At 54.0% G+C, this 23,038-nt stretch overlaps 1 protein-coding gene across 4 annotated transcripts in view; it reads right to left on the bottom strand.

Annotated features, from left to right (window-relative positions):
* Positions 1-1,220: 1,220 nt before the first annotated feature.
* Positions 1,221-23,038, bottom strand: part of LLGL2 (LLGL scribble cell polarity complex component 2) — a 37,141-nt gene continuing 15,323 nt past the window's right edge. The window contains exons 3-27 of one of the 4 annotated variants that reach the window (XM_066381215.1): positions 18,595-18,725; positions 16,105-16,202; positions 14,517-14,598; positions 14,144-14,259; positions 13,126-13,284; positions 11,081-11,243; positions 10,800-10,932; positions 10,420-10,474; positions 9,090-9,244; positions 7,307-7,524; positions 6,460-6,527; positions 6,176-6,329; positions 5,993-6,097; positions 5,528-5,820; positions 5,275-5,425; positions 5,001-5,151; positions 4,194-4,310; positions 3,911-4,077; positions 3,226-3,490; positions 2,825-2,978; positions 2,483-2,511; positions 2,189-2,236; positions 1,962-2,004; positions 1,777-1,838; positions 1,221-1,558 (exon numbers count right to left, since the gene is read on the bottom strand). In XM_066381215.1, coding sequence (XP_066237312.1) covers positions 1,551-1,558; positions 1,777-1,838; positions 1,962-2,004; positions 2,189-2,236; positions 2,483-2,511; positions 2,825-2,978; positions 3,226-3,490; positions 3,911-4,077; positions 4,194-4,310; positions 5,001-5,151; positions 5,275-5,425; positions 5,528-5,820; positions 5,993-6,097; positions 6,176-6,329; positions 6,460-6,527; positions 7,307-7,524; positions 9,090-9,244; positions 10,420-10,474; positions 10,800-10,932; positions 11,081-11,243; positions 13,126-13,284; positions 14,144-14,259; positions 14,517-14,573 — 2,871 coding nt within the window. In that variant the 5' untranslated portion in view covers positions 14,574-14,598; positions 16,105-16,202; positions 18,595-18,725 and the 3' untranslated portion in view covers positions 1,221-1,550. The remainder of the gene's footprint in view (positions 1,559-1,776; positions 1,839-1,961; positions 2,005-2,188; positions 2,237-2,482; positions 2,512-2,824; positions 2,979-3,225; positions 3,491-3,910; positions 4,078-4,193; positions 4,311-5,000; positions 5,152-5,274; positions 5,426-5,527; positions 5,821-5,992; positions 6,098-6,175; positions 6,330-6,459; positions 6,528-7,306; positions 7,525-9,089; positions 9,245-10,419; positions 10,475-10,799; positions 10,933-11,080; positions 11,244-13,125; positions 13,285-14,143; positions 14,260-14,516; positions 14,599-16,104; positions 16,203-18,594; positions 18,726-23,038) is intronic. The other 3 variants (XM_066381211.1, XM_066381212.1, XM_066381214.1) reach the window with 3 other exon arrangements.

Raw genomic sequence — 23,038 nt, 5'->3', positions numbered from 1 at the left:
TTCCCCACAAAAGGTGGTCCTGAAACTTCCTTAAAGCCCTTTAGAGGCTCCCCTTGCCTGAGGATAAAGTCCAGATTCTAAATCTATGATATGTGGCACTCCCTCCTGTCTGCGGTTTTTTAAAAATTTGCTCAGCGTCCCTTCTTCCTTTCTCTTATTTCAGGGATAGCATTACTCTTCCCATTGGGAAACTATTTCTCCCCATTCCTCCTAGTTCTTGGGGCTCCCATCTCAGTAAGCTGCCAGACCCTTCTAAAGGAGAAACAAGAAATGTTCAAGTGGCCCAAAATCCACACTTTTAAGCTGGACATGCTTGACTGGAGGGCAAGCGAGTAGGATGCTCCCACAATGCATCCATCCTCTGCTCAGTGAGCTACTCAATGTCCTTCCAGCAGGCCCTTTCCCTGCTCAGGCTGGGTGGCCTCCTGTGCATACCTCAGCGTCCTCATTCTCATGAAGCTGCAGGGCCTGGTTGGGCCCTGACCACTTGGCGATCTCATATTCTCACTTCCTGCCAGCCACCCTCAGTTCTTCACTTGTTCCCACAGCAAACATGTTGCTGTCCCCTCTTGTCCTCTGCAGAATGGTCTGCCTAGTACACCTGGCCTTCTACCCAGCCCCCTCCTGGTTCTCGTTTCCATCACAGCTGAATGTCACTTCCTGAACACCCTAGCACTTCCTGCATTTGTAAGGACTGTGTGCCCCACACAGGCAGGACCACATCATGTTGGCCACTTCAGAACTCAAGCACCTGGCATATACTAGGTGCTCAATAAAGACAGGTGAGCAAAGATATAGCCCAAGTCAAATAACACTCCTGGCATAGAAGGACCTTAACAATCCAGCCCCTTATCTGGGGGATCTAGGGACAAGATCTTTCACCTCCAGGCACTGTCCCCCTACCTCAACAGCACTTCATAGTCTTTCACTGAAGTCTGGAAGAAGACACCAGCTCTGAGATACGATGGGTATCTTCCCCTTCTGACAGCAAGAGGACTCCCTCTGTCCCCGACCCAGGGATGTGGCCAGACTCAAGATGTTTAGTTAACTCCTGACCTTTATTCCCAAAGGGAGAAGGCACAGGACTGTTCAGACACAACCAGCCTGGTCTGGGGGATGAACCCCCAGGCCAAAGGCAAGGAAACCAGCTTATGATCATGTCCATTTACGTGGAAAATTTCTGCACAATTAAATTAAAGCCATTGGACCAGTGAAGAGGTAATAAGGTGTTTATTAAAAACTTTTTCACCTAGAGGCAGTTAAAATTTATAATTTAAAACCCAGCCCACTACAAAAAGCGGGCGAGGGGGGGTTTGATAAAAATTGTGCAACATTGACAAAAGGATCAAGATAGACATGGCTCGGGGAGGGGCAACCCCAGGGCCTGGGGTTATTCCTCTCCTGAGCCCAGGAGCAGCAGCAGTGTGGAAGCTGAGGGAGCCCCAGCCCCTAGCCCAGCCCAGTGAGTGGGCCTCTCCAGGTGGGCCAGTGCCCCGAGGAAGAGCCCTCAGTAGTGTGTGTTCACTGTGCAGTCTGGATGCATGGCCCGCTCACTCAGCTGTGGAAGGAGGTAGAGTGACAGCGACTCAGGTGCATCCTGGGCAGAACCAGTCATGTACTCTGAGCCTAGACACAGAGTTTTCCAGGACAGCCAGGTGTGTGTCAGGGCTGGGATGGAACCTTGGTCCATATGGTCTTGTGAAGAGCTCTTATCCCTTCTCAGGAGTATGCCCTCCCAGCCACGCCCCACCTTGCAGCAGTGCTCAGGGCCCTTACCTCCACCATTGCTGAGGCTGTACCTCATGGTCACTTGCTGAGAACACCAATTGCCATAGCTTCTGCATGACAAAGACACAGCAGTCACCCACCACGGGGACTTGAGGTGGCCAGACAAGGACCCTCAGTCTCAGAGTTCTCTTGGCATCCTGGGGGCCACCCAGCAAGCGTTGGCAGTGACTCACCCTCGGTCTCCCTCCAGTGTGCTCTGAATCTCCTTCAGGACCCCTGGGGAACAGAGGCCTAATGAGGCCCACAGGGGCTGGGCCAGACACAGCCATTTTTTCCTTTTTACTGATAGGGTGCTGGGTGGGTCACCCCCCTCAGGAAAATGACCCTCAGTTCCACTCTAGCCTTCTAAACCTCCCCCAAGAACATCCCTCCTACCAGCCCAACTCCTGTCCCAACTTACTCTCATCATTGAGCAGAGCATGCTCCATCACGAGGCCAGGCCTTCTCTCTGAAAGGCAGGGGCCAGGTTAGGAGAGCCCTGGGCCCTCTTCTGCTCAGCTCCTCCTTACTGGGTGGGGTTGCTGGAGCCCAGAACCCAGGACTGGAGGGGATGCTGTTTCTACCCCCAGATTGAACCTCACATACTACCTGCCCACCTAGGATCCCCCTTCCTCCTCCCATCCCCAGTCTGGGCCCAGGTGTGTTCACAATGCCTCTTCCCCCACAACCCCCTGGTCCACAAGGCCTGTCTTACCCTCTCCATCACTCTGGCTCCCCGAGTTCCTGTCGGGGGAGAAAGAGTAAGTTTAGAGGGTTACTAGGCTCTCCATTCTGGCTTGAAGAGCCCAGGTCCCGTAAAGAATGAGGTCAATTGACCTGCCCTGTCCTGAGCAGGGGACCCTGAGAGGTCAGCCAAGCTCTGTCCTGGGTGGCAGCCCACATGGGAGGAAGGGGCTTATAAAGTGGGGCAAAGAGGCAGAGCTACGAGGGTGGGCTAAGCTCACAGGAGAGAGGAAATATGGCCAGATCCCCATGGGCACCTCAGAGAGGGTGAGAGAGAGAGGCTGGGGCAAAGGCCACCTACCCTTTTACCTACCTGGCTTGGCCCAAGGCCTTCTCAGGGCCTGGTCCATTGCAGGGATGGTTGTGGGTCTTAGTTTCTGCTGAATCCACCCGACACTGGGGCTCCACCAGCCATTTGGTGGACAGAGAGAAGCGCTCAAATTCTGAGGGTGAGATCAGGTAGAAACCTGGGGGCAGGCGGTACAGAAGCCTATTATGTGAGGCCAACCAGGTCTCTTAGGACCTGTGGCTGCTGACAATAGGGCTTCCAACCAGGGAAACGGGGGCCAGAGCCTCCCTCAAAGTTTTCTGCCTAAAGAGCCTGGCCTTGGCCACAACAAACCTGGCTGCCCTTCCCAGCAGCTACCTGTAGCACAGCGGGAGGCCCATACCCAGCCCTGCTCCCAGAGGCAGGACATACTACCAGCTGCACACCTTGGCCATGTTTGGTGAAGACACAGGAGGCAATGCCACTGACGTCCTCCCGGCGGATGCAGCTGTAACGCACCTGGGGCTTGAGCAGGGGCAGTGAAACAACCTGGATATCGCCGAGGTTGGTGAGGACAGCCAGGTGATGCTCCCCATAGTCCTCGGCTCGAGAGCTGCCAAAGTGGGCCACACTGACCCGCCGTACCCTTGAACCCTCCAGGGCGGTCAGCTTTAGCTTCAGCCTGGCACTCACCTTGGGCAGTGTGAATACCTGGGGACATAGGGCAGTGGTCACACCCATGGCCAGACCCCAGTTTGCAAGTAAGAACTTATCACTTCCGTGCCTCCACTGGATGCTGCCCAACTTGCCCGCTCGGTCTCAGTACTCCCTCAGCACTAGGACACATAGTTACTACACTTGGACCATAAGTATGCTGGGGCCAATCATTTTCATGTCTGCATTTTCTTGTCCCTCCCACAGACAGATCCTGCTTCAGTGTCTCCACTGCTGAGCCCGGTGCCCAGGAACTCCACACCAAGACCTCTCTCTTTTCCTGTGCCTCTGCTGCCCTTCACACACCAACTGCAAATACAGCTTTAAGTGAATCCCTGCAATATCATTTGTCCCCAAGGTATGAGCCCCCTGGATGTCCCAGGGATTCCCGGGAATCCTGCCTTCACCGTACAGCACCTTGAACTGCTCCTCTGACACAACAAGCAGCTGGTGGCTTCCCTGCATGTCTGGGCTTTTTGACAGGTCATGTGCAACTTCCAGGGGCTCAGGAAGAGGCACACTGTGTCCATCCAGTATCAGGATGCCAACCACGGGTGCTCGGTGCATTAGCTGGATCTCCTTGGCTATGAGAAAGGTAGGAGACAGGACTGGTGAGTGGTCGAAAGGCAAGGACGTAGATGCCACCCTATCCCCAGCCAAGGTAGAAAGCAGCCTCTGCTCTCCCCTGCACAACACTCACCCTGCTCTGCCCACACAGGTTCATCCATCCTCCTCTCAGCAGGGGGCACACGCAGGGCAAAGGCATAGACAGTACCCCCATTGGTGCCGGCCCACAGCGAGGGGCAGTGGCGGGAGCCTGCCAGGAGGCAAAGGTTTATATCTAACCCAGGTCTGGAGGTCAGGTGAAGCCAGGTGACTTAGGCTTATATTTTGGCCTTGCCACTTACTACCTATGTGACTCCAAGGTCAAGTCAGCAAATCCTGTAAGCCTCAGTTCCCTCCTCTGTAAAATGAAGCTACTGTGGGCTCTGCCTGCCTATGGGTTGCAGATGGGGAGAAGGCTGGAAAGGCCCTCTGACAACCAAGGGCCCCAAACACAATTGGTTCTGGACCCAGGACAGTTTGGCCCTTGCAATATTGTAGTGGACAGCCCACACCCACCCCTGCCCTGGAAGCAGGGTGGCAGGATAGAAACAGCCAGGGAGTTTCTATTGGCCCACGGTGTATTAGCAGGTACATGGAATGTCTCAACCCTCACAGCCATTCAAGGAGGAAGACATTCCCCCATCTTACAGGGGGAGAAGCTGAGACCCAGAAAGGTTAAATGACATGTCCAAGACTGGTCTTTTAGAAAGTGGTGGAGCCTGGACATAAAGGACAAACTGACGTGGAAGTCCAGGCAGAGGAGGGAAAGAGGCAGGCCCTGATCCCAAACACTACCTCCCTTCTCCACTCACAAGGGGAAGCCCCTCTTAGGACCCCACCAACATGTCTCATGCCAGGGGACACTTGCCTGGGCCCCTCCCACCTCAGGATGGCTACTCACTGTCCCTCAGGTAGGTATCAGCAAAGTAGAGGGTCCGGACGAAGCCTGTGAAGGAGTCCTCCGCTGTGCGGGCCTCGATCTTGCGCTGCACGGGCGCCAGTTCCATGTTCTGTAGGCCAGTCCGCTCTGCCAGGGAGCTCCCTTCCTGCATCTGTGGTGGGTTAGACAGGCCCGAGAGTGGGATGTGACCTCCCCTCCCCGGGCACATCTACTGCTCAACACCAGTCCTTCTAGGGGTAGGACTGGTCACAGCCCACATTACTCCCTGCCTCACCTCTCCTGGGGACCCCACTGGCCGCCGCTTTCTGCTGGACACCCGGCTGTGACGTATCCGGCGGAAGGACTGGCGCAGGGACTTCTTTAGGGACTTTACGCGGGACAGTGGGCCCTCTAGGGCTAACTGGTCATTGGGGTGAAGTGTGCATCTGAGGCAGAACATCAAGCCATCAGGGCTGCCAGGGCTTGAGGGTCCTTACCAGGCACCAATCCCAAACCCAGGCCCCAGACACTCTGGGCAGGCTGCTCACTTGACAAAGACCTGCCGCCGCTGCTGGTGGTCAAAGAGGCCAAAGCCATGGCTGGTGCCGAAGGCCACAAGCCGCCACTCAGAGTGCAGAGCCAAGGACGTGACCACAGCTGGGGGTTGGCATTGTACCAGCACAAAGGGCTGGAAGCCGGGCTCAAAGCGCACAGGTCCTGGGAGGGCACACAGGCGTTCATGCCCCTTCCAGCGGTAGCCCTCCTGGTCCTGCAGCAGGTCAGCCTCCACCTGCTCTACTACGTGCTCCGCCTCCTCATCATTCAGCTCCAGCACCAGCACCTGGATGGGACGGCAGATGGGCTGTGCCAACCCCAGCACTACTAGACAGCAGGACCTCAGATTCCTGTTCCTGCTGCCCCCAATCCTGAGAAGGAAGCTCATCGGCCTGGACACTACTCAAGGTCACCTGATCACTCCTCCCCTGCTCCTCACCCCTAGCCCAGCTTGCTACCTGCCCTGCCGTGCCTGCCACAGCCAGGTAGCCACTGTATTTGCAGAGGTAAATCTTCTGGATGCCCAGTCGGGGATCGTCACTGTAGGGATCAAAGGAGCCCATCTGACAAGACAGAGAAGACCCATGAGTACTGGATTCAGTCTGTTACCACCCTTCTGGTTCTCAGGCTCCTGGCCTCACCTTGCGGAGCGGGGGCCACTCATCCTCGCCCTGGGTATTGAGGTTCTCATTGGGGTCTGCGTCAGTGAGAAACACATGGACTGTACTGAGTTTGTAGAGCAGCCGCAAGCAGACACCCGAAGCATCCCAGAACCGCACCGTACCATCTTCGTGCCTGTGGGCAGAACCCACCTGTGGCTGTGAGGATGCCAGGCCAGGGGTGCCAGGGACTGGCACACACCCCGCTGGACTCTGCTTCCACTCTGTATATCCTACTACACAAGTAGAGTACAATAATTACCTACCCTGTGAGCAGCAGGTCTCTCTGGGGTGGGGGTGGGGCCAGGCTGGTGCCACCGTCAATAGGCCACTCCTAGAGAATGAGACCAAGAAGTTTGTGGGAGAGCTTGGCTGGGGCTGAGGCTGGGGCAGGGCTGGGGCAGGGCTGGGGCTGAGGCAGGGCTGGGGCTGGGGCTGAGGCAGGGCTGGGGCTGGGGCAGGGCTGGGGCTGGGGCAGGGCTGGGGCTGGGGCTGGGGCGGCTGGGGCAGGGGCAGGGGCAGGGGCTGGGGCTGGGGCTGGGGCGGGGCTGGGGCTGGGGCTGGGGCTGGGGCAGGGGCAGGGGCTGGGGCTGGGGCGGGGCTGGGGCAGGGGCAGGGCTGGGGCTGGGGCGGGGCTGGGGCAGGGGCTGGGGCTGGGGCGGGGTTGGGGCTGGGGCAGGGTTGGGGCTGGGGCAGGGGCAGGGGCAGGGGCTGGGGCAGGGGCAGGGGCAGGGGCTGGGGCAGGGGCAGGGGCAGGGGCTGGGGCAGGGGCTGGGGCTGGGGCTGGGGCAGGGGCAGGGGCAGGGGCAGGGGCAGGGGCAGGGGCTGGGGCAGGGGCTGGGGCTGGGGCGGGGCTGGGGCAGGGCTGGGGCTGGGGCAGGGCTGGGGCTGGGGCTGGGGCTGGGGCTGGGGCAGGGTTGGGGCTGGGGCTGGGGCAGGGGCAGGGGCTGGGGCAGGGGCTGGGGCTGGGGCGGGGCTGGGGCAGGGCTGGGGCTGGGGCAGGGCTGGGGCTGGGGCAGGGCTGGGGTAGGGCTGGGGCTGGGGCTGGGGCTGGGGCAGGGTTGGGGCTGGGGCTGGGCAGGGGGCTGAGGCTAATGCTGGTGTTGGACCTACCATGGTGGAGAAGTGTGTATTCTGCCAGCTGCCGGCAGCGATGATCCTCTCCCACAGCTTTAGGGGGATGTTAGAGACATGATGGGAGCAGGTGATGGCAGAGCAATGCAGGGAGGCCAGGTAGGGAGGCTGCACTGGCGGCCAACCAGCCGTCTGCAGGTCAATCACCACCAGCTCCTCCTCGGCCAGCACCACCAGGGCATAGGGGTCATCAAAGGCTGGGGGGGGGGGGAGGCCGAGTATCAGTGGCTATAGGAGCCAGTAGAAAGCAGTTTGCCTTGGCCTAGCCTTGTGGAATATGATGCTCTAGGGTTGAAGCCAGGGAATCTGTATTTTAAAAACAAGCTCCAAATCCAACAATGTATATATATAAAAAGGAATATATGCCATGACCAAGTGGGATTTATCCAGGTGTGCAAAGCTGCTTTAACATTTGAAAACCAATTAATGTAATCCATCACATCAATAGGCTAAAGAAGAAAACCACATGATCATATGCAGAAAAATATTTGAGAAAACCCCAACCCATTGATAAAAACTTCCTTAACTTGATAAAGCATATCTATGAAAAACCTGCAGCTGACATCATAATGGTGAGCAACTCCAGTGAGATCAGGAACAAGGCAATAATCAAGTACTAGCAAAGAAGATAAGGCAACACAAAGTATGCAGATTGGGATGGAAGAAATAAAACCATCTCAGTTCACAGGTGACATGATCATTTATGTAGAAGTCCAAAAGAACTGACAAAAAACCTGGACACTGGCCCTGGCCGGTTGGCTCAGCGGTAGAGCGTCGGCCTGGCGTGCGGGGGACCCGGGTTCGATTCCCGGCCAGGGCACATAGGAGAAGCGCCCATTTGCTTCTCCACCCCCCCCTCCTTCCTCTCTGTCTCTCTCTTCCCCTCCCGCAGCCAAGGCTCCATTGGAGCAAAGATGGCCCGGGCGCTGGGGATGGCTCCTTGGCCTCTGCCCCAAGCACTAGAGTGGCTCTGGTCGCGGCAGAGTGACGCCCCCTGGTGGGCAAAGCGTCGCCCCTGGTGGGTGTGCTGGGTGGATCCCGGTCGGGCGCATGCGGGTGTCTGTCTGACTGTCTCTCCCCGTTTCCAGCTTCAGAAAAATACAAAAAACAACAACAAACAAACCTGGACAATGCTCCCAGAACCCTGTGTCAGGTGTGAGGAGGGGTCCCCTGACCCCCACCTGGAGGCCTCAGGTCTTGTCAGGCCAGAGTCACATGACATGGAAAGGAGGACTACTCTCCTGCAGATCTCCCACCAGGCCTCCTCTCCAGGTTTAACACCAGCCCATTCTGGTCTTGCCTATCACTCAATTTGAGGCTGATTCAGGGCTTTGTAGTCTTGGCTGAGCTTCAGGACACTGGCTCAGAGCTGGCCCCATACTGTACCCTCTGCCCCACCCCATGAGGCCTTTACCATGTCCACGTAAGGACCTGCTTTTCTCAGCTGGGTGGGTGTTAAACTCAACAGTTCAGATCTGCCCCTTTTAGACCAAACCCCATCTGAGCAGGGAAGGGCAAAGAAAGCATGGAGCAGGCAGGAGGTGTGGCCGTCAAAGATGGAGGCACAGGCTGGCAGAGATGGGGAGAAAGGGACTAATTGAGGCTGCTTGCCTCAATGGTACTAAAAAGGGGTACAGTGGGGACTTAGGGAATGGCAGGTTTGGGAACAACTGTGCAGCCTTTCCTCTTTATTTAAAAACAGGCCGGCATCCCTACATCTCCCAGTGGCTAGTCCTCCCTACCACTCCAAAAGCTTGCCTACCTGCTGCAGGGTCCACCTCGGAGAGGACAGTAAAGTCAATGACCCGGGAAGTGAAGTCGAAGGCTGTCTGCTGGCCATTGTGGACCACTGAGATGCAGTGGCGGTCCCCATAGCTAGCACGAGGCATGCCGCCCTGGAAGATGGTGAAGGGCAACCTGTAGGCACAGAAGAGCAGAGGGTTAGAGTGTCATCCCGAAACACCAAGGTTGTGGTTTCGATCCCCCATTAGGTCACACACAGGAAGTGACCAATAAATGTACAAGTGGAACAACAAATGAATGTCTCTCTCTCTCTCTTCCCCCTATTCCTCTCTCTCTCTCTCAAGCCAATCAATAAAGAAAGAAAGAATGGGGGTGGGCTGGGGTTCCTGACACAACCTTAGACAGCCACAGGCTGAAATGGCACCGTGGACTTGCCCATGACTGGTCTCTGCGCAGAGGCAGGGAGGGAGACTGGTCTCAGAGTGAGACCACTCATCCCCAGGAAGGAGTGGGGCAGACCCCCATCTTTTCCTGACTTCAACAGACCAGGAGAACTTGGGGGTGAGCTGGGGGCATGTAGGCTGTGGGTTCTGAGTCTGTAGCCATTCCTGCTTCAACCAGAGCTGCTCCCCTTTCTGCTTATATATTGGGTCTCCCTGTTATCATTCTTATTTTTTTTTTTTTGTATTTTTCTGAAGCTGGAAATGGGGAGAGACAGTCAGACAGACTCCCGCATGCGCCCGACCGGGATCCACCCGGCACGCCCACCAGGGGCGACGCTCTGCCCACCAGGGGGCGATGCTCTGCCCCTCCAGGGCGTCGCTCTGCCGCGACCAGAGCCACTCTAGCCCCTGGGGCAGAGGCCAAGGAGCCATCCCCAGCGCCCGGGCCATCTTTGCTCCAATGGAGCCTTGGCTGCGGGAGGGGAAGAGAGAGACAGAGAGGAAGGGGGGGGGGTGGAGAAGCAAATGGGCGCTTCTCCTATGTGCCCTGGCCGGGAATCGAACCCGGGTCCCCCGCACGCCAGGCCGACGCTCTACCGCTGAGCCAACAGGCCAGGGCCCATTCTGTCTTAAGAAATAAATTTGTTGCTAAAACAGTTTGAGACCTGCTGATCTGAATCATCTCTCCGGGAGGTTGGAAGGGAAATAATGGAAATGTTTTTTCAGGAATTGGCCATGAGAGGTATGAATGGCCCTCTCTACCTTCCTTGGAGTTCAAGACCTCAATGTGGGACCCTAAGGCATCGTTCCACACCCATCCCTACCCTCCCTGTACAGGCCTTGAGAGGCCTTCCAGCTCTCCAGGAAGACTCTGGAAAGGGCAAAGGACAGAATACTGGTACCTACCCCTGCTTCGTGGTCAGCCAGAAGATTTTGGTGATAGCTTTGCAAGGAAAGGGACCTACAAGAAAAGGAATTAGCTAGAACTGGTCTTTCCACCCTCAGAGACACATGGATCTGCAGGAGCAGATTCCTTATCCCACACCCACTCCACAGACCTTGTGCTGGGGAGTCTTGCCCTAAAGGCCATAACAGGTGTCAGAAAACCCACCGTGTGGCTTTGGACAAAGCTGTCACCTCTCTGGGCCCAGGTTTTACTTTATGAGTGGGGCACCTACACCTGAAAGCAGAAAAGACTGACTGGGAACAAAAAGGACATTGCTTTGCACAGACAGTACCAGGTGACAAGCAGGGCCAGGCCCCTGCCAGGCAGGCAGAACACTGACCATAAGGCATGCAGCTGCACAAGGGCTCCAGTTTCTGGGTGTTGGTGGACACAGGCCACTGGCAATAGCTGCCATCAGAATGGCAGCTGACAATCAGGCGGCCGTCCCGCTGCCAGAAGACACTGTCCAGTTGCTTTAGGGGAAGAGAGGGAGAGAGCACAGGCTGGGATCAGGGGACAGTCCCATGGCCCACACCCCTACACCTTCGCACAGGGGCTATAGGTAGTAGTGGGTTCTGGAAAAGCCCTGTGACATCTGCCACCATCCCAGGCACCATCTACCTGGCTGCTGAGGAAATGGCAGAGCATGCGGCTGCCTCGCAGGTCCCAGATGACGATGAGGCCCCGGCTGTAGCCAATGAGGATCTGGTTGGGGTCTTGAGGGTGTTCCTGCAGAGCCTCCACCATCTCAAACACCCGCCGCTGGTGGGCCTCCTCTGGCAACCTGGGGAGGGGAGCACTGTGAACCCACACTGATGTGCACCTACTGGGCATGGCTGAGAGTATGGCACAGCTGCCCACGGCATGCCACGTGGCAGCGGGCACTAAATGTGCCAGCATAGAAAGATCGCGAGAACACACCACTAAGGTGGGAGAGAAGCAATGTGTAGAACAGGACAGTGAGATTTATAAACCCCTCCAGGGTGTAAATGCAGGTGGCACAACTCTAAGGAAAAGCAAGCGATTTCTAGAAAAGTTGATGTGGTGGGAGGGAGGGAGTCATTACTGGGAAGGGCATGTGGGGATTCCTGGGTGGCTGGCAAGTTCTATTTCTCTGCCAGGGGATAGCTGTAGGGATGCTCACTTTATAATCCATGAAACTCTACATTCACATTTACTGAATTTTTGTTAGGTGGTGGTATTTCATAAAAACATGTTTTTAAGAGCCACAAAACAAAGCTCTTTTTAGTTGGCCTGGCCTTGAGCCTCGACTCTTCCTCTCCTTCTCTGGGCCTGGAATGCTGATGTGAAGTCTGGAAGTGTAGCAGCCAACAGAAGACCACGAGGACCAAGAGCTAACACTAAGGGTGGTGAGTAGGAAATGAAAACAGCCTGGACCCCAAGGGCATTTCTATGCCCCAAACCAAGCCAAACCCCTCTATATTTATGTACATCCCTGCATACCAATACTGAACACTATACATTGTTAGCACCAGCCTCTAAAACTGAGTGTGAGGTCCAAGGGGCTTTTAGCGGCCCTGGCTGACTGGCTCAGTGGTAGAGTATTGGCCTGGCATGTGGATGTCCTGGGTTCAATTCCAGTCAGGGCACAGAGGAGAAGCAACCATCTGCTTCTCCACCCTTCCTCCTCTAGCTCTCTCTCTCTCTTTTTCTCTTCCCCTCCCACAGCCATGGCTTGATTGGAGCAAGTTGGCCCCGGGTGCTGAGGATGGCTCCATGGCCTCCACCTCCAGCTCTAAGAGTTCGGTTGCTGAACAACACACCAGATGGGCAAAAACATCGCCCCCTAGTGGACTTGCTGGGGGGATCCCAGTCGGGGTACATGCGGGTGTCTGTCTCTGCCTCCTCTCCTCTCACTGAATAAAAAAGAAAGAAAGAAAAGAAAAAAAAAAGCAATGCAAGAATTATACCATCTTGGGAAATACAGAGATACACCAGGAAGAATAATATCAGAAGGAAGCTGTGCAGCAGGACTGATGCTACCCACCTCCTGGGACAGCCCTCCAGATTGTTCCTCTGTAAGAGTATCAGCACCCTCACCTCCTCCCTGCCCCTCGGAACTGCAGAACATTCTACCACCAACAACCCTTCAGTTCTTCCCCTTTTATCCAGACCTGATCTGACTGATCAGACTCCCTCTCTATTGTAGACACCACAGCCAAGGAGCAAAGCTTCCAAAATTATCTGCATAAACCTAGAGGGTTATCGCTGGCAGGACTTTGGACCTCAGAGCCTGTGTGCACATGGAAACCTAGCACAGATGCCGAAACACTAACATCAGCAGAAGTTGCCCCAGCTGCCAAATATCAGGTGGTTTTTGCCTCCTCTGACCACTGTGAAGCCGCTGGGGTTTTGAAATACATGGTATCAGTGCAAAGAATGCTAAGAGTTGGAGACACTACACAATCATCTTGAGCCTCATTTTCCTTATCTTTAAATGAGGTGACAAGTTACCTGCAAGACCCTTTTTAGTGCTACGATGCTAACATACTATGGGGTGAGATTCTAAATTTGGGGGACAAGTGGGGAATTGAGCCTCTCCTCTTGTTCCCGTATACTTCCCAGGAGAGAAACTATAAGCTCCTGAGACATTACTGGGACCAAAGGGAAAGGGCCATGCCCAACTCAAGGGTCTGCAGGCTCACCACTGCAGTACGGCATCTGAGCTGATGGTCTGGTCCTCCAGCGTGCGGAAGCCTGGTGCCTGTACCACAAACACGTTGCCACTCTCGGTGCCCAGGTACAGCATCTTGCAGGAAGAATGTGGCAGGACCACAGTGATCTGCGTGGCACTGGGGGCAGCCCTGTGGATGGAAACGGCTAACCATGAGCTGGCTGTTGCCTAGGCAGGGGAGTCCCTAACTCCTGGATGCCCTCACCAGCCTCAGGGAAGGACATGTCTAGGAAAGCAGGCTTGTGCAATCCTTAAATAGTATCCACAGAGTCTTGGGCCAGGACAAAGATATTGGTTACATTCTGCCATGGAAGGAGACAGATGGCAGAGCTTGGGCTCCGAGGCAGAAGAATGCCCCTCGGAGCCTCCTGTGCAGCCCCGCTCATTCCACCCAGAGCACCTATGGATGGAGACATGTTGGCTCAAACACCTGCTAGGGCGGCTAAGGGTTCCATAGCAGCTTTAAAAGAAGATCCCGCCCTGGCCGGTTGGCTCAGTGGTAGAGCGTCGGCCTGGTGTGCGGGGGATCCGGGTTCGATTCCCAGCCAGGGCACATAGGAGAAGCGACCATTTGCTTCTCCACCCCGCCCCCCTCCTTCCTCTCTGTCTCTCTCTTCCCCTCCCGCAGCCAAGGCTCCATTGGAGCAGGGATGGCCTGGGCGCTGGGGATGGCTCCTTGGCCTCTGCCCCAGGGCCTAGAGTGGCTCTGGTCATGGCAGAGCGACGCCCCAGAGGGGCAGAGCATCGCCCCCTGGTGGGCAGAGCGACGCCCCAGAGAGACAGAGCATCGCCCCCTGGTGGGCAGAGCTTCGCCCCTGGTGGGCATGCCGGGTGGATCCCGGTCGGGCGCATGCGGGAGTCTGTCTGACTGTCTCTCCCCGTTTCCAGCTTCAGAAAAAAATAAAAATAAAAAAAAATAAAAGGAGATCCCACCCCAGGATGGGTGCATAGTCAGGCTGGCTGGGAGAGCAAGGGAACCAAGTCCTTACCCTGGGGGCCCCCGCAGTGTGAAACTCTCATCTTCCTGCAGCTCTGACACCCCGCCTTTGACCTTCAGGCTCCACAGGTGCAGGCTGTTGTCATCCAGCAGAGTGATCAGCTGGCACTAGGGAGAAAATGGGAGCAGGAGTGTGCTGTCATTGATCAGGGAGGGCCAGCATTTACTGTGGCCTTTACATACCAGAGTGGTCTCAGAGAACCCCAAAACTCAATGGTCCCCAGCTACTGTCAGGGTGGCCCATGAACCACAGCTGGGAAAAGATGGTCCCAGTTCCTCCCATCAGCACCAAACCCAGGGTTATCAAATGACTGCCTCTCCTTCTGGAAGACGCGAGAGTGCGAATGGCATGGCAGGGCCCTCACCTGGCCAGGCAGGAAGTAGATCTGCACTACTGCGTTGTTCTCCCGGTGCAGCCCCATGAACTCCACCCCTGGGGCACCATACCTAGGAGTAGCAGGCTTAGGAAAAGCTCCAGAAGACAGGATACCACCCCTTTCCTGCCCAAGTGCAGGGACCTCTGGGCCCCTGTGGCAAGGAGTGTCAACACCTGGTGGCTCACCTTCTCCCTAGATAGTAGGATGGGGGCTTAAGGTGGGGAGGACACAGAGTATCCCTATCCTGAGGGCCCTGGCCAGTGACTTGACCCCTGAGGGTGGAAACAGCCAATCAGGTAGAGCTTTCCCAGCCAGGAAGGTGGGGATGACTCTGTATAAGGGTTAAACCTTGGCAACGATTAGGCTGCTCACTGCCACCCTGCAACCTGAGCTGCAACAGACCTATTAGCTACCGCTTGGTGGCACCTGTGAGAAGACACAGAACAACCCTGTGGGCCCACCCCCAACAGCTATGGCCATGAGCCTTAGCAAGGGGACTGATTGGTAACTAGGATGTGACCATGACTTGACAATGATTAACCAGCTGAGAGGGCTGAGCCAGCAACAGGACCGGGCACTCCTGTGTTTACACCACCTCCAGCCTAGCCCAGGTGACTGAAGGCCCCCCAGTCTCCCCAGCTGTGCTGTGGCAGAGGGGAACAAGGAGCCACAGCTTCACTGGAGGTGTCAGAGGGTAGTTCCCCACTTCCCAGTTCCTCTAGGTCCCACTTACTTTGGCTTACTCTGGGGGCTCAGGTTAGATTGGGCATGAGTGCGCCAAGATTTGTAGCCCAGGCCAGCCTGGCCAAGCAGTGATCCTCTGTCCTGTAATCTGTGGGCTTGTTTCTGAAATGGCCCAGGGCCTGTCAGCCCAGAACCACTGCTTTTGATACAAGGTGATTCAACTGGACAATGTCTAGCCTAAGCCAGGGAAGGACTGTCCCTGCCAACCAGGAGTCTGCTCTACTCTCTGGTGTGTGCATACGCACATGTACATGTAGGGTGTGCACAGCAGGGGGCGGGGTCTGGGAAGAGTAGCTCCCTAACATTGCTCTTCTAACCCAAGGCCCCCTCTGGTCTGGAAAGAGCCCTGGGGTCAGTCTACTGACCCTTACGTGAAAAAGTTTTTTTTTTTTATGTTTTTTTTTTTAAGTTTATTCATTTTAGAGAGGAGAGAGAGAGAGAGACAGAGAGAGAGAGGAGAGACAGAGAGAGAAAAGGGGAAAAGGAGCTGGAAGCATCAACTCCCATATGTGCCTTGACCAGGCAAGCCCAGGGTTTCGAACTGGCGACCTCAGCATTTCCAGGTCGACGCTTTACCCACTGCGCTACCACAGGTCAGGCTGAAAAAGTTTTTTGTTTTTTTTTAAGAGCTCTTTGCCCACTGTCTGCCTCCTCTACTTACAGCATTTAGGGCTGACTCTTGAGAGGGTATTTGGGACATACTGGGAAAAATGAAGAGTGATTAGCAACTTGCCTTTTTTTTTTGGAGGGTAGGGGTTCTTGCTGCATCTCACCAATGCCAAGGTCCCCACCCCTTCCAGGGCCTCCCTGGCGGGGAGCACAGAAAGGATACAGCTTGACGGCTCCAGAGCGGGTACCGATGGCCAGGATGTGTAGAGAGGGGCTGTAGCTGAGGGCACTGGGCTGGTGTGGGAAGCCATGCTCCACTGTCTGCAATGACAACCATGCCAGCCTACAGACATGTTTCCTCCACCCTTCTGGCTGACATGCCAATTCCTGGCAGAGAAGCGGCAGCACAGAGCCACCCCCAGCAGGAAGGAGGAATTGAGTCCAGTTCAGACTCCTACCCAGGCACCCGTGTGTGGAGGTAATCCCAGACCCATCTGGGCCCCACCCTTAGCCTATTTCTGATCCTGTCCTTGGTCACCTGGTCATTCATCCTTGGGAGTTCAATCTCCCTGACAACACACTGGCCACTCTCTCTCCAGAGACTCTAACTCAGTTCTTCCACTGGGCATACTGAGGGTAACCGACCCAGATCTTCTATGAGGGTGCAGGAAGCTTTGCAGGGGTGGCACAGTGGATGGACCCCATTGCTTAGGAGATCTGGTCACACTGCAGCCCTGGGCTGGCCCCTCCCCAGCTCTGGGCTGTTCAGGCCCCTCCAGCCCTGAATGTCTGTCTGCTCTTCCCAGGGCCCTCCTATCACTATGAGTTCTCCATCTTCCCAGAGAGGAAGCTTCTGGAGTGCTACTGCAGACATGCTTTTGCTAATTTCTTATGATAGAAGTAATACAGTATAGAAAACTTAACATATAAAGGAGTTTGAAAAAGAAAAGAAAAACCACCCTTATTCCTACAACAGGAAGTAACGCTTGCTAACAACATCTCAGTGTGTGTGCCTGTCATGCCCATGCTTGTGAGGGTATGTGTGTGTATCTATTCTTAAAACAGAGACCCAATTGGGACCATGCCGCATGGACACTCATATACACCTACGTACAGCTCTGTGGCCTATTTTCCCACCTATGGCCAGGCCAGGTTGTTAAAAGCACTAAAACAACTCTTTTTTTTTTTTTTTTTTTTACAGAGACAGAGAGTGAGTCAGAGAGACGGATAGATAGGGACAGACAGACAGGAATGGAGAGAGATGAGAAGCATCAATCATTAGTTTTTCATTGCACGTTGCAACACCTTAGTTGTTCATTAATTGCTTTCTCATATGTGCCTTGACCGTGGGCCTTCAGCAGACTGAGTAACCCCTTGCTGGAGCCAGCGACCTTGGGTTCAAGCTGGTGGGCTTTTGCTCAAACCAGATGAGCCTGCGCTCAGGCTGGCGACCTCGGGGTCTTGAACCTGGGTCCTCTGCATCCCAGTCCAATGCTCTATCCACTGCACCACCACCTAGTCAGGCTAAAACAATTCTTAAATGGCTGAAGATACCCCAATATGGGGGTGCCCTACCTCACTAGGCCTCTGCTGTTGAACACTTTGTTTCTAGAGGTTCTTTTTTTTTTTTTCATTTTTCCGAAGCTGGAAATGGGGAGGCAGTCAGACAGACTCCCACATGCGCCCGACTGGGATCCACTCGGCATGCCCACCAGGGGACGATGCTTTGCCCCTCTGGGGCATCGCTCTGTTGCATCCAGAGCCATTCTAGCGCCTGAGGCAGAGGCCAGAGAGCCATCCCCAGCGCCTGGGCCATCTTTGCTCCAATGGAGCCTTGGCTGCAGGAGGGGAGGAGAGAGACAGAGAGGAAGGAGAGGGGGAGGGGTGGAGAAGCAAATGGGCACCTCTCCTGTGTGCCCTGGCCGGAAATTGAACCCCGGATTCCTGCACGCCAGGCCAACGCTCTACCGCTGAGCCAACCAGCCAGGGCTGTTTCTAGAGGTTCTGCAATTGCCACTTGAATTGATGACCACTCTTGGACTCCTATCTTTACCTGCAATTGATTATTTCCTCAGGCAGATGTCCCAGGGATGAAATTACAGGTTTAAAAGGTATGAATATAAATACTAAGATTTACAAGATGAATTATCCTTGGGAAGGTTTACAGAATTTTTCGTTTAGGATTTCACTTACTGATTTTTTAGAGAAGAGAGAGAGACAGGAAGGGGAAAGGGAGGAGTGGGAAGCATGATCTTATAGTAGTTACATCTCATATGTGCCTAGACCAGGCAAGCCTAAGGAGTCAAACCAGTAACCTTCAGCATTCTAAGTTGATGCTTTTTATCCACTGTGCCACCAAAGGTCAGGCACTTTTTTTTTTTTAAGATTTTATTTATTGATCTTTAGAGAGAGGAGAGAGGGAGAGGGAAGGAAGGAAAAAAAGAGGGAAGAAAAGAGGGAGGGAGGGTAAAATACATCAACTCATCATTGCTTCACTTTAGTTGTTCATTGATTGTTTCTCATCTGTGCCTTGACTGGGCAAGCCCAGGGTTCTGAACCAGCGACCTTAGAGCTCCAGGTCAACGCTCAATCCACTACTCACCACAGGTCAGCAGGCTGTTTCTTAATCAGCTAATCCTATTCCTCACTTCCCACCCCAGGGGATACTGAACTTGCAGAACTAGATTAGAGCAGGGCAAAGGAGGCCAGCCACCTGCTTTAAAGACTTTCTTTCTTATTTTTTACACTATGGAGACTGCCCTGCAGAAAAAGATTGCACCAATGAGGCAGCTCTCGTTAGGTCCAGGGTTCTCCTCTGGGCTTCTCTTGACTGACCCATCAGACCTAGAAGGATCAGAAAGAGATAAGTCCTGGTAACAGCTGGAATGATAACTTATCAAACTAAACTGCTGCCTGCCTGCTTGTCTAGTCTAGCGGTTCATGGTCAGAGGTCCCATGCTGGGTCAAGCCATGGAGGAGAGCTTCAAAAGAGACTATTCTGGGAACATCTGGGGACACCTACATGTGGGAGATCCCTTCAGGACTTACTCTTTGCCAGAAACACAATCTGCCCTGAAGTGACCCAGCAGGAGCGCCCCTGCCAGCCCAGGTCCCTGTTTAGCTATGTAAAAAATGCAGAGCCCAGAAAGCCTTGGGGAGATAACAGAGCATCTGGAATGTAAACACTGCCCAGGAAAAGGAGGTCAGGGCACATGATGGGATGTATAGACAGCTCCCCCAGGGTCCTCCTCTAGGCTTCAGCTGGCCCCAGGTTGCTCAGGAAGTCAGCTGCCAGAGCTCGGAAAAAGGTTCCTGGGACAGTAGCATTTTCTAAAAACCAGCAGCAGCAGCAGCAGTAGCTCAGGGTTGCTGGAATTTGGAGGACACTGGGGGCAGTGTCCTGCAGGAGCCTGGCAGCCAGTAGGAGGACACACCCTGTATTACCCAGTGCAACAGTCACAAGCCGACCCCTAGCACTTGCAATATGGCTAGTGCCACCAAGGGACAGAACTTTAAATTTTACTCAATTTTAATTAAATTTAAGAATGCGTGCTCATTTCAGTTACTGGAAAACTTTCTAGGTATATTTTGGGCTCCAGAGGAACGGGGCTAGAGTCGAACAGAGCAAGCTTCAAATCTCCTTTTTTAGCTGTAAATCTTCCAAACTCTAAATACACATCATGTATTTCCAAAGAAAACTTAATGTCCAAATTGAGATGTGTTGTAAGGGTAAAATCCACCTGGGACTTCAAAAACTTCATATATACATACAAAAAACTAAAAAAGTTTCATTAATTTTTATACTGACCACACGTTGAAACAATAATTTGGATATATTGGGTTAAACAGAATTCATTATCAAAATTAATTTTACTTGTTTTAAAAAGTTTGTAATGCTACTTCTAGAATATTTTAAATTACATACGTGGCTCATATCGTATTTTTATTGGGATAAGATGTTGCCCCAGACAGTTCAGCCTCATGACGTGGGCAGGAAAGTCTAGCCAAAGAGAAAACAACCTGCAGCTCTTGGTTAGGCTCTCAAGTCCACACACACACTATTCTATCAACAACACCCTCGCAGGAAGTTCTCCTAACATCTCACCTGAGTCACTCCTACTGAGTGCTGGTTGGCCTCTTTTTCTTAACCCAGAGGGAGACAAATGTTGGGCCCATCACTCAATCTTACTTCTTCTTCACTTCTTTCAGGGCCTGGGCCATTGTGCCACTCCTCTCTACCTTCTTTCCCATAGGCTGGTTTAGAAAAACAAGGATTGAGTCAGGCCCACTAAGCTTTGACTCGCTCTGAATCCCCCTCTGCCATTTAGAAGATGTCTGGACTTGGGCAAGCCACCTGGCCTCTCTGAGCCTCGTTTCACATCTGATAAACGAGACAATACCAATGGGACTGGACTGCCTGACCAGGCAGTGGCGCAGTGGATAGAGCGTCAAACCGGGATGTGGAGGACCCGGGTTCGAGACCCTGAGGTCACCAGCTTGAGCGCAGGCTCATCTGGTTTGAGTAAAGCTCACCAGCTTTGACCCAAAGTCGCTAGCTCGAGCAAGGGGTTACTCGGTCTGCTGAAGGCCCGCGGTCAAGGCATGTATGAGGAAGCAATCAATGAACAACTAAGGCGTTGCAATATGCAACGAAAAACTAATGATTGATGCTTCTCATCTCTGTTCCTGTCTGTCTGTCCCTGTCTATCCCTCTCTCTGACTCTCTCTCTGTCTCTGTAAAAAAAAAAAAAAAAAAATTTATTTAAAAAAAATTGGGACTGGACTGAACAGGGTCATCCTTGGCCCAAACACAATAAATAAACTCTAAGATGAATCTTAACAGGACCACCTGACAGCAGCCAGGAGAATCAGCTCACCTCACAGAGTATACAGGACTTGCCCCCTAAGGCCCAGCTTCCTTCTAAGGTTCTGTCATTTTCCCTGTTCCCTCAGGGTATCTTCTCTAAGTTCACAACTCTAGAGGGACCAAGGCTCCAGAACAAATAAGGGGAGGTAACTGCACAACAACCATACATGGCTAGGGGCTGAGAGAATAGGGTCAAATGTGAAGTGTGGTGACAGGGGATTTCTCAGGTCCCAGGGAGGGGAGGAGGGGGTGGTTGTACCTATTTAACATGTAAATAAGGCCCCTAAATCCCTGAATGAGGCAAAGCCAGTCTTGATGCAGAGACCTGGGCTGGCAAAGAAGGTGTGGGGTCCTCAGATCAGCTATGAGAGGCCCAGGGTGTCTTGCTGGAAAAGAAGAAGGGACTTGGAAGGAAGGAGGACAGTTAATGGAGGTGACAGGGAGGAGCAGGAAACTCAGAGGGGGAGAAGCCCAGGGAAGCCCCAAGGTTCATGGCACCTCATGCCAGAGCTCCAGCTGTTCCCTCTACACTGGTACCCTTCCCACTCCTTCGTTGTCCCTCCCCTCCTACTTGTAGCAGCCTTTTAAGACTCAGCTTCCCTGCTGGAACACAAGTTCCACACGGGCAATGACCCACCCTCCAAGCTAGTGTATGGTCTAGGCACAGCTCCAGCTCCCCAGAGCACAAAAGGTAGATGGCCTCCCTTAAAAAAGGCACCACCAGGGCACAGGAGGGTGGGCTCAGCCTCAAGTGCTCTGCCATGTGACTTCAAAGGTACACAGTCACCCCTGTGCATGCTTCCACCCAGGACAGAGGCTGGGGCATGGATAGCAGGCACACAGGTTCCAAGGTGGCTTTCCTAGCCAAGATCCCAGCTTTTCCAACTCAGGTTCAAGCTGGGATGGTGACCAATGACTGACAGCCACTGGGGACGTCCTCCTCTACCTCTTGAGCTCAGCATCCAGCCAACCTGGCCCTGCCCCCACCCTGCTCCTGGCTCAGGTGACCTCTAACAAGGGAGGCTAGAACAATGAACTCTTTGACAGGGAGTTGGGAAAGGAGAGATTCGTAGGAGCCGCCAAACTGCAACACTACCCTTGTGTGGGAGAGAAAGCCTGGTCTGTCTCACTGGTTCCAGGACCCCATCTCCAGGTCCTGGAAGGGAGACAGAAATGATTGTTTGTCAGAAAGCATGGGGGTCCTTCATCTTGCCCTTGGCAAGGCGATCCTGTCCAAGATTGAGCGCTGAGGAGTCCCCAGCACTTAGGGGGGTACGAAGGAGGGCTGCCCAGGACCATAGGGGGCACAGCAGGCTGGCTGGGTGGTACTGCCCCATACTGTGTGGTCAGCTCAGACTCCTGGCAGTGGCAGCAACCTGGCCTGCCCTGTGTGGCTGTCACCTGACACCAGTGGCCCAGCCACAAAAAAACCAAGACAAAACAACCTGGACTGGACAGAGGCAGCCAGGCAGAAATACACTGTTTGTTCAAGAACTGGGGGTGGATGGAAGAAGCTGGGCCTGGGCAGGAAGGAACCAGGCACCTTTATCAACTAGCTGGTAAGCTTTACCAGGGGAGGAAGAGGCTGGAGGGGTTTTCAAGGAAGGGATTTTACTCTGACATGAACTTACATCCCATCCACTTGGAGTCACTTCCTCTCTATTGAGGTATCTGGTGGGTCCCTCAGTCCCCTCATTTGATCTTGCCAGCTGCCTGAGGACACACCACACACCACAGATGATTGCTTCACAGGCAAAAAAACTGAGGCTCAGGAGGTGAAGTTCCCCACCCTAAGGCCACACACCTGGTTTGGCAGATATAATCAGGGATCCTCATTCCTAGCCAGTGCCCAGGCCTCAGTTTCCTCACCTGCAGAATAGGAACACCACCCATCTGTGGGTTGTCATGAGGATGAGACAAACCCTGGTCAGGCATCTTCAAAGCATTTTACATCTAACCTTCTGCTATGTCCGGCTCAGACTCCCAGGTTCCAGTCCTTCTTGACTCAAGAGCCTGGGGGAGGCCTGGAGAAGGGCCAGTATGGGTGGGACCATCTAGTATGGGTGGGACCATCTAGGTTCCCAAATTTTTCAGGATGTGGCCTTACCCTCAATCCCAACTCTTCAGTTTCCAGCATTCACCCAGAGCCTAGATGAGACTAATCCCCACACCTCCCCAGACTCTCCCTCCTCTCCACTCCAACAGGTGGAATATCAGAACATCAGCCCCTCCTTCCCACCCTCCCACCAGGCTATACAAGTCTCCAAAAAGGTCTTATCTGAGATTCCCA

Source organism: Saccopteryx leptura, chromosome 4, assembly GCF_036850995.1.
Source record: "Saccopteryx leptura isolate mSacLep1 chromosome 4, mSacLep1_pri_phased_curated, whole genome shotgun sequence".
Classification (NCBI taxonomy): Eukaryota; Metazoa; Chordata; class Mammalia; order Chiroptera; family Emballonuridae; genus Saccopteryx; species Saccopteryx leptura.
Note: the sequence above shows the minus strand (reverse complement) of the source record. Positions and strands in the feature narration are given on the sequence as shown.